Source organism: Anopheles stephensi, chromosome 2 (genome assembly GCF_013141755.1).
Source record: "Anopheles stephensi strain Indian chromosome 2, UCI_ANSTEP_V1.0, whole genome shotgun sequence".
Lineage (NCBI taxonomy): Eukaryota > Metazoa > Arthropoda > Insecta > Diptera > Culicidae > Anopheles > Anopheles stephensi.
This window is the reverse complement of record NC_050202.1, coordinates 6,814,497-6,824,440: the sequence shown is the minus strand read 5'-3', so window position 1 is coordinate 6,824,440 and position 9,944 is coordinate 6,814,497. Positions and strand designations below refer to the sequence as shown.

General features: G+C 48.2%; 3 protein-coding genes across 4 annotated transcripts; 1 reads left to right on the top strand and 2 right to left on the bottom strand.

Annotated features, from left to right (window-relative positions):
* Window positions 1–378: 378 nt before the first annotated feature.
* Window positions 379–4,277, bottom strand: LOC118505857 (synaptosomal-associated protein 29). Its single transcript, XM_036042237.1, has 2 exons — window positions 3,859–4,277; window positions 379–3,708 (listed from the first exon to the last, which is right to left on the bottom strand). Exons 1-2 carry the CDS (start codon window positions 3,952–3,954, stop codon window positions 2,578–2,580), a joined length of 1,227 nt encoding a protein of 408 aa, XP_035898130.1. The 5' UTR covers window positions 3,955–4,277; the 3' UTR covers window positions 379–2,577.
* Window positions 4,278–4,436: 159 nt separating this feature from the next.
* Window positions 4,437–7,306, top strand: LOC118505854 (testin). Of its 2 annotated transcripts, XM_036042234.1 has the most exons (4): window positions 4,437–4,563; window positions 4,659–4,932; window positions 5,029–5,178; window positions 5,244–7,306. In XM_036042234.1, the coding sequence occupies exons 2-4, from the start codon at window positions 4,806–4,808 to the stop codon at window positions 6,665–6,667; spliced, it is 1,701 nt and encodes a 566-aa protein (XP_035898127.1). In that variant the 5' UTR covers window positions 4,437–4,563; window positions 4,659–4,805; the 3' UTR covers window positions 6,668–7,306. The 2 variants fall into 2 exon arrangements, with proteins under 2 accessions (XP_035898127.1, XP_035898128.1); XM_036042235.1 differs by having other exon boundaries at window positions 4,525–4,932.
* On the bottom strand, window positions 7,019–8,707 carry LOC118505858 (ketimine reductase mu-crystallin). The gene is made up of 3 exons (XM_036042238.1): window positions 8,386–8,707; window positions 7,716–8,312; window positions 7,019–7,634 (listed from the first exon to the last, which is right to left on the bottom strand). The coding sequence occupies exons 1-3, from the start codon at window positions 8,690–8,692 to the stop codon at window positions 7,333–7,335; spliced, it is 1,206 nt and encodes a 401-aa protein (XP_035898131.1). The 5' UTR covers window positions 8,693–8,707; the 3' UTR covers window positions 7,019–7,332.
* Between the last annotated feature and the right edge of the window lie 1,237 nt (window positions 8,708–9,944).

Sequence of the window (9,944 nt, the reverse complement as noted above, 5' to 3'; positions counted from 1 at the left end):
CATGATCACTAACACAGATTTCGAGAATACTGACTTTACCAGTAATAAAACATTACTTATTGAAGTTCTCTGCCATCTGCCTAGCCCATAAAATGGTCAATTTTTTAACCTTATTTTACTATAGTAAAATTCGTAATTCAAAACCCACCCGAGGAGACGAACCCTGCAAAATAGATTTTCCTTTGTGTGTTTAGCCAATACACAAACCGGTCAAACTAGCGCCATCTACGTAACTCTTCATACAACCGCATGTTCCACCCCGAGCAACAGTTGTAACATTCGAAAAGGAATTCCCGCTCCTCCTTGTAAGGTTTACATGTAAAAAAGTGGTTAAATTTGTTATTAATGTAAATGAAACTCACCACATCATTAGTTTGATTGCACTTTCCTCTGACTAAATTGTAACGAGTCTCCTTTATTATTCAAATATATCCGTAAACGATGTGTCTTTGTTGTTGTTTTTTTTTTCTTTTCTGCTTTGCGTTCGCTCCTACTCCACCTGACCCACCAAAACCCCACCCAACTATCCCCCGGCCCAACCCGCCCACCCACTTATCCTCAAACTCGTAATCATTTGTAATAAATGTAATATAATTATTGCTAAACAATCCAGTGTGAGGGTATGAGTGGTATGCATTGTTTTTTTTTCATTTCTCTCTCTCTGTTTGAGCGTTAGCCATCCGGATACCATCATATCGTTAATCATCCAACATCGATCCAGCGATCCGAAAATTACATCAAACACGTTCGTCTCCCACTTCCTTACACGATCGTAACCACCCGCTCGGTTGGGCATTCGCTTACAAATATATGTTTTGTATATGATTTTTGCTTTCTTTGTATGATACTTTTGCATTACTTTGCTCCACATTTGCAACCTGATTGCGATTTTTCTTTTTGTTGTCGTTCTCTCTAAAGCTAATTGCCGACCCACCGGAGTTAGGGTGGGCCGGTTTAGTTGCCGGTTGATGCGATCTATCTAATTCTTTTTTGTTCGTGTACATTTTATATTATTTGTTTTGTATGTTTTTCTTTTTTTGTTTTTGCTGTATTATCATTACCTGCTGCTGCTCTATCATTACCATTTCAGATCAGATTATCTAACAATATCATCATCGTATGTGTGTTTTATGTTTTGTGTGTGGGTTTTCTTTTGTGTGTGTATTTTTTCTTTGCTTATTTAAAGGTATCCAAGGTGATGAAAAAGGGATGCGAGAGAGAGAGAGAGAGAGAGACAGAGAGAGTGAGAGTGAGAAAGTTTGTTTTTTGTGTGACAGAATGTTTGATTTTAGATTTAGAGAGTTGGATTCATTAAGAATAGGATTCGCCTTCTTCTTTTTTTTTTTGTTAATGGAGAATGGAATCTGAGCTTAGTAAGACATCGGTTGGTTACAGCGATACAGCGGCCTATGAACGATTTCGCTTCCTGACTTGCGTTTTTGGTTTTTTTTTTATTCCGTTCGTACTAAAGAAGGTGCAAGCGAGAAAAACGGGTCCTAGCTTTAAGTTATTCGGAACGGAACATTCGGTGTGTTTTTATATAGAAACAGTCTAGTTTAGTGGCCACCCGATTGGGGGGACCGGCCGAAATGTGTAGAAATATGAAGTTTGTCCTTGTTCCTTTTTAGTTGATTATTTACATTTATCGATTTTGGGTAGAATATATATATTCATGGGAGTTTTTGTTTTGTTTTACTTGGTAGCTTCCGCTCTGTTGGGCTGGTTGTGTGTTTGAGATGTGTATTTCATATATTTGTATATTTGTATAACGTTCATGCACGTGAGTAGAATATACTTGTAACTTTGCTTCCTTCTTTTTTGTTTGTCTGTTTGTTCTGTCCTTTCTTCCTTTTTCCTTCCAATTCCCTCTCTCTCTCTCTCTCTCTCTCTGGCTATGAAACTGATGAAGCGTGAAACACGCCTTTTGTGATGCATTTTAGGAAGGGAAAATGGCTAAATTCCTCTGTCAAAAACAAGCAACAATCCCGTCTTCAAACAAAACAAGCGTCCACATGTTTAACACAATTTTGCACTGTACTTGGAGGAGAACACTTTCTTAAAGTAATTTTTAAAAATAAGATAAACCTTCCGACGGATATACATGCTTGATCGATACTTAACTTAAACAAAAACATAAACAGCCTTAACAGATTTGATCGCCCACAGCTTTGGACGCAGGAATCTAAAACGAAAACAAAAGGATCGAAAGCGAAATACAAACAACAAATCATTCTTACCCGAATCCTACGCGACGGCCCTCGATAACAACGTTGGTTTGCCCTGCTTTTACTGTAAATACTGTACACAGCAACGGTTCACGTGGGGCTGCTCTCGCAACAACTCGATAGCAAATTTAACGACATACGACCCGCCAACGTTCGCGGCGTCGCGGTCAGTCCGAAAAGGGATGAGGGGCACACACACACACACACGTGGCGACCCCCCCCCCGCTTTTCGCTTATCTATTTAATAATATCGTCCCGTAAATGGTAGTAGTTTTGCTTTGCTGTGTTTGTGTGTTTGTGTGGCGGCACCCTTTGGCGCCCTGGGCTGAATTAATTCGATGTACACGTTCGCTTACTTCCGCAACAGCCGGTTCATGTCTTTGTTCTGCTTGCCGATCTTCACGTCCACATCCTCGACCCGGTCCGAGATGTCGTCGATCAGATCGTTCTGGCTGTCGATTTCCTGATTCAAGTCCAAGGCCAAGTTCTTCAACCGCGACAGATTGCCCCGCATTTCGTCCAGGTTTTGGTCGAGCTGGTGGCTAAAGCCACCGCCGGCACCGTTGGCCATCTGCTGCTGTTGCTTCTGTTGATGGAGGTGTTGCTGTTGCTGCTGCTGCTGCTGCTGCTGCTGCTGAGGATGGTGCGGATGATGGGGATGATGGGGATGATGGTGATGATAGTCGCCGGCCCCCTGCGGCGGTGGCACCGGCGATTGGTCCGCTGTCCAGTACGGGTCCGCAATGCGGAAGTCCTGCGGGTTCGGGTAAAGATCGTCCTCCTCGGTCGGTGTTGGGGATGATATGTTCTGCCGCGGGATGCCACCGGCCGTCGTCACACCGTGCTCGCCGTGCACACTTGCCGGACCACCGCTACCACCCCCGCCACCCCCGGCCACCATCCGGCCGGAAAGATAGTTCTTCAGCCCACCGAACACACTCTTCAGGCTGTTGAGATGCTTCTGGCTGAATCGCAGCGAGTTGTTTATCTCGTCCAGCTGCTTCTTGGTCTTTTCCAGCTGCTCCCGCTGGCGATGCAGCTCCTCGGCCGTCGCAATTCCCACCTGCTCCGTTTCGCGTAACACCCCAAGGCACCGTTGCGACGTGAGCAGCGTGCTTTCCTCCAGCTCGCGGCGCCGCTGCTCGAACGTTTGTCGCTGCCGCGCTATTTCGTCGTCCACCGCGACGTCGGCCGCGTCCGGCCCGAGGCTCGAGTACATGTTGGCCGCACTGCCGTACACGAGCGGCTTGGTAGGAACAACACCCGCCCCGTAACCACCGTACGCGGCCGCCGGCATATCCATCACGTAACCGCCGGGCCCAACGCTTACGACACTGCCCCCCGCGCTGCCGCTACTCCCCGCGTACCCTAGCCCGCTCGCGTCAAATCCTGCTGTGGGTCCGAGCACATCCGGGCGTGTATAGGCGGGCCCCGTCGTCACCTTCGCCATGCCATACTTATCATCCGCGGCCAGATAACCGTCCTGCAAATAGGCGTCACAAAGTGGGAAAACACACAGACCCATTACTCATACGCTTTGTGCGCGACCCCATTCGGATAAGAAGTGGGTGGAGGGCAGGTCTTTGTTTTCCTTTCGCTGGTACAACCACCACCAAGGGACCTTTTGACTTACCGTCCGACGGGCGTTCCTCAGGAAGAGCTCATCGTCTATTTCGTCCTCGTCCGTGAACAGGTTCGCTGGGTTCGGTACGTACTGATGGCCGGACATTACCGTATCACCGCCCCCGCCTCCCCGTACCGATACCGATGATAATTTCTGGACGAAATTCCACCCCCACCACCGCTGGAATGCTGCTGACTGAATGGCCTTGTGCTGGTGCTGAAAATGAGACTGTTTCCACTGCCCCAACCGATTGTGCGAGCGCGAGTGAATGTAGCACCGTCCACGTAGCGTAGCGAGTTTTATCAGAAGTTGGAGATTAGAATTCCGTTTTGCTTTTCCCCGAGCACCACAGCGAATCACCGATTTTTCCTTTGCCAAGCCTTAATGTTTTTTTTATCAATTTTGCTACTGCCAACAGCACTTTGACAGCTGTCATCGAGCGAAGGTCGCGGCTACACACGGCCGAGAAGAAGGCGAGCTGGAACATTCTGTAAAAACATTAGTTTTTCTTTTAGTAATTTAAATACTGAGAAGTTGCATTTCTAATTTACTTATGTTTTATGTTTTTAAATCGATATTGATTTTGTTATTGTATGATTTGTTCTCTAATAACAATCCACCTGATCCACCCACCCTGTTCTCGAGCACTGAAGTGAAGCGTTCTAAACACACTTTTATCAAAACAATCCAAGTGCCGTGAAATCAACACAACTTGTAATTGCAAATTTTACCCACAATATATACTTGTTTACGTTAAATCGTGTTTGATAACAGTGCTAAAACTCCCTCTTTCGTCATCAATATTTTAGATTTATGTAGAAGAACGAGGCTGAGTCATTCGCTTCCGATGAATCTGGATTCAACGCGCTGGACCGTGCTGAGTCATAACCAAGCAGTCATCCAAACAAAGCGTATACAATCGAACGGGAAGCAGCACACGCCGATCGTTACCTAGAATGACCGAATCTGGTATTGAATCTCCGGCCGCCCCGGAGTGGCTGCTGAAGCTTGAAAGCCGCCGTGAACAGATTAAAGCTAAGCTGAGCCACGAAAGTGGCAATGGTGCACCGTGCAACGTGTGCGGTAAGTGTTGTGATCGCTTATCTTCCCCCAAACTGACCTTCAAGGCGAAACAAAGGGAGAGATCAACAATAACTGTCTGTGTGCGTTATTTTGCAGGAAGTTCCTGTCCCGGGCTAGATTTGCACTTTTGGCGTAAAATCTGCCGCAATTGCAAGTGCCGCAAGGAGCAGCACGATTGCATCGACGACGATGTGAGCGGATGGGCTCAGTTTGAAATTTTGGGCGCGATTCGATCCAAACCGGCATGTACGTATTTTATTCCAATCTCTTTCGCTTCGTTCTTAAACATTTTTCTTAACATTTCCCGCTAGATATTCGCATCTCGGAGCTTACGGATAAGCCGGTCCAGCTGGCATGGGTGCCGCCGAACGTAACGCCAGAACTCGCTTCCGATTATATGCGTACTCTGGGCCAACAGAACATTCCGATCGTTGGCAGTGAGGCAGCCGAAAAGCGCAAACAGCAGCTAGAATATCAAGTGCCAGCGCACGATCTCGATACGAACCTGTGCCATAATCTAACGCCGTACGAAGCCGGCCAGCTGAGCGACTATGTGGAGAAGATTAAAACGCACTGCGTCGGTCAGGGTACCGTAATGCGTGTTGGAGGTGATACCGCTGGCATGCTGCAGTATGGCACCGTTGTGCAACAACCGCAACAGGCAGTGCAAGACTCTACGGCGGTCACTACCAACAATGCGTCCTCGGCGAAACGACCGGACTACATGGAAAGTGGCGTACTGTCCGATAAAATGAAGTACAAACTCAACCTGATGGGCATCAGCAGCTCGGAAATGGTGGCACAAGCTATGCTGTACGATCCGGCCACGGTGCTCAGCGGAACCGATAGGAGCATCCCGGAAGCGATCGTCAAATTCCACCAGGAGTACCAAGCAAACCCGAAATTCCGTGCTGAAATGGATCACTTTAAAGATCGCTTGCAGTTCCCTACGCGGCATTCGTCAAACCCTCTGGGTGCTACGATCGTGCCGTCCGGTAGCAATGATTCCGGCTTCGGTTCGATTCCGGTTAGTCCGCGCGAGGATGTGCCATCGTCACACGCACAGCTGCTCGGGCAGATGGAAGCGCTCGGATTGGGTGGTGAGCGTATGCCTCCAGCGCAGCAAGCCGTACGCGACGCGGTTGCCATGACAGCTCACCGATGCACTGGCTGTACGCTGCCGATCGTCGTTGGGGAAGTTGCGGTCAAGATCGATCGTGCGAGCCACAGTGATCGTTCGATCTGGCATCCGCAGTGCTTCAAGTGTGACCGGTGCGGTGAGCTGCTGGCCGATCTCGTCTACTTCTACCACGGTGGCGCCGTGTACTGTGGACGAGATTTGGCAGCGATCCTGAAAATTCCACGCTGTGCCGCGTGTGATGAGCTGATCTTCACCAAGGAATACACGGCCGCCGAAGGAGCTACGTTTCATGTGCGCCACTTTTGCTGCTACCATTGCGATGGCCCACTAGCCGGGCAGCAGTACGTGATGGATGAAAAATCCGCTCAACCACTCTGTCTGCCCTGCTACAAGGGACACTACGCACAGACCTGTGCCACGTGCAATCGTTGCATCGGCCCGACGGAGCAGGGTGTCGGCTGGGACAAGATACACTGGCACAAGGAATGTTTCCTGTGCAGTGGTAAGCACTGCCAGAAGTCACTCATTGGCGGCCGGTTCTGTGTGAAGGCGAATCGTCCGTACTGTAGTGCTCAGTGCACGAAAGACGTCTGAAGAAGGAGAGCGTCTGCCATGTGGTCGCGTGTGTGATGATTGCCATAGAGGGCGCGAAGGTAGATGGGGCTAAAATCTCCTTCAGTATTTATTTGATAAGATTTTATGCAACACAAAATGCATTTTAAAGAATGTGTCGTTCACTTGCAGCCTAGTCGAAAGCGCTTTCTTTTCGGAATTCCAAAATGGGAGAAGAAACATTTATTCTAAATTTAAAAAACGCACCTAGAAAAACGGCAGCTTTATCCAGCAATCGAAGGATATAGAAGGGCAGAGAAGGAACTGAAGACGCACCGAGTGCCTATTGTAGGATTTTATACACATTTCATACAAGATAGCAGTAGCACTATATTTACTGTAAAATAAGCAAACGACGTGTGTGCTGCTCTGCTACCAGACACAGGCGGTGCTTTATTTTTATAGGCAATTTCTCTACAATTTCCATGAATCTTCAATAGCATTTAAATGAAATATATTTATCTAATTTAGAGTGTGAATGCGCTAGCATCCCTCTGTTAAACCTCACATCTGCCGAACCGAACAAAAGTATAATCAAGTACAATATTTTTAGATAAACCTTTACCGCGAGAGGAAAGCTTGGAACAAGAAGTATTAAATAAACATATTTTGTAATCGGAAGCTTGCTTACCTTGCCGTGCTTGACTTCAATCGCGATGCGAATCACCGTGAGCCTTTAGATACTTTTCGTAGACCAACCTTCCCACGGTCACATCTTCCGTAGCCATGCCGAGCGACTGGAACACACTGATTCCGCCCGATTTCGGCAGCAGACTCATCTCCTCGGCACGATTTTCCCGCAGGATCACCTCACCAACCTCACCGACGATGTTGGAGCGAAGGGTTGCCAGCTCCTTTCGGGCACCTTCCTGATGGTCAATGTACACCTGACACTCGTCATAGACGTCCTGTGCCAGCTCGGTATGATGGTATTCACCTGCTCCGACAGCTAAAACGAACACCAAAAAACAAACCCTTCATTTGCTACAGTTCTTTACACACACACACACACAGCAATGTTCCGTAATACCGTTGATATGAACGTTCGGCTTCAGGAAGCTCCGGTAAACGAGCGGTTCGCTCGATCCTGTGGCCGTTACAATCACATCACAGTCCCGGCAGCAATCCTCCACCGTATCGCAAACAAACACGGAATAATTGCTGTCGGTAGCCTTTGCCTCCTCGAGAAGGACTTCCTTCAGCTTGATTGCACGCCCTGGCGTACGGTTCCACAGCCGTATCGTGTGCACCCGCGCCACGGATTGCGTGCGGACGAACCCGACCGCATGCATCATACCCTGGAAACCACAGCCAACAATTCCGAGCTGGATGGTAACCGTGCCGTCCGGGGCATGGGCACGGGCAGGCCGCAGAAAGAGATGGTCGGTCGCCACTAGGGAAGCAGTGGCCGTTCTTATACCGGTTAGATGGTTAGCTTCAATGATCGCTTCCAGCTTGCCGGTCGTGCTGTTGAACACAAACACTTCCCCATTGATCGAGGGCAGTCCCAGTGAGGCGTTCTTCCGGAAGCCGGTGATCAGCTTACAAGCAAGGGTAGAAACTCTCTCCGAAGAACCGGAACTCACTCGGTGCTGTCCGACGAACCCGGGCATGCAGAGCAGTACTCCTAAAAGAAGCGAGATAGATTTATTTTAAAAACCCCTGGCAGGAAGTCACCCTTTTTTTCTTAACTTGCTTACCTCCCTCGGCCTGGACGAATGTTCGCGCTGGCTGCGAACTGACCGGCTGATCAGCGAAACGAGCCACCGACTCCCGCGCCTGATTCGAAACGGACACAAACGCCTGCTCGAGGGCGTATCGGGCCTCATTCCAATCCAGCAACTGTTTCACCTGATCCTCATCGATAAAAACGGGCCGTGATCGTGTGTTTGTCGCTGCGTTCTTACTCATTGTTGCTGCTTTGTTATGTGTTTTCTTGCGAGCTTCTTTCTTCTTCTTATAACCACTCGGAACTGGATGCTGCGTGAAGCGATAGATCGCTGGCATAGACTTATTAGCTGTTTACGCCACAGCCTTATATACTCGAAATGTGTTCCATGTTCCACTATTTCGCTTATCATTTCGTGAGATTATCAGAAACCACAAAATACGTTTCTTTGTGTCTGAAGTTATCTCGAAGTTTAGCGAACGAGCAGTAATTGAGTAAGAATCATCCATGTGGTCAGCGGAGGAGACTAGACCGTAACCTCTCGGTCCGTGGGGTCATCGTTTTCGGGGGGATGATTCTGGAGACAGAGTAGACAGCGAGATGTCTAGATAACTTTTTTTAAGTGATTCTTGAGGACTTAGTCTTGGATGGCTGTTGAAAAGGAGAAAGTCAAGCCCATCTCCCTGGCGCAAGCCCTTGGTGGTAGCAAAGGGTAGCCCTGAGAGTTTTCCATCCACCTTCACCTGGCATGTGATGTTGGCCATTGTCATTCGTACAAGCCTGGTAAGCTTGTCCGGGATTCCAAAAGAGCTCATTGCGTCGTACAGTTTTACCCTGGCTATGCTGTCATATGCGGCTTTAACATCAATGAAGAGATGGTAGGAGTGGAGCTGCTGCTCCGCCATCTTCTCCAAGATTTGCCGCATCGTGAAGATCTTCAGTGGTCAGTGGTTGATTTTCCGTTTCGGAATCCTTTCTGATAGTTTCCGACTATCTCTTCGACGAATGGGACAAGTCGATCTTGTAAGATAAGGGGGGAAGATCTTGTAGGCGGTATTTAACACCGTAATACCCCTGTAATTGCTACACTCTAGCCTATCTCCCTTCTTGCAAATGGGATAGATGATACCAAGATTCCAATCACAAGGCATCGATTCGCTATCCCATACCTCAGTAATAATTTGATGAATTTCCTGTTCGAGTGCTGCACCATCGTTTTTGATCAGTTCGGCTACAATTCCGTCGGTGCCTGGTGCCTTGTTGTTCGTGAGCCGACGGATGGCCGCCATTCGTGTTTCATCAATGCTAGGTGGCAGTAGCATGATATCGTCTGCTAGTGGAGCCTCTAGCTGTTCGTTGAACTGATCATTTAGCAATTCATCATAGTACTGAGCCCATCGCGAGAGGACCTCTGGCTGGTAACTGACCAGATCCCCATCCTTATTCCGACAGTAGGTCACCTTCGGTCTAAAGTTATTTCGGCGACCTGCTATTTCCTGATAAAACTTTCTTCCTGGTCCGTAACGCACTCTGATTTCTTGAAGTTCCCGCACCCGCTGCTCTTCCCAAAGTTTTTTTGTGTTTGTGTCG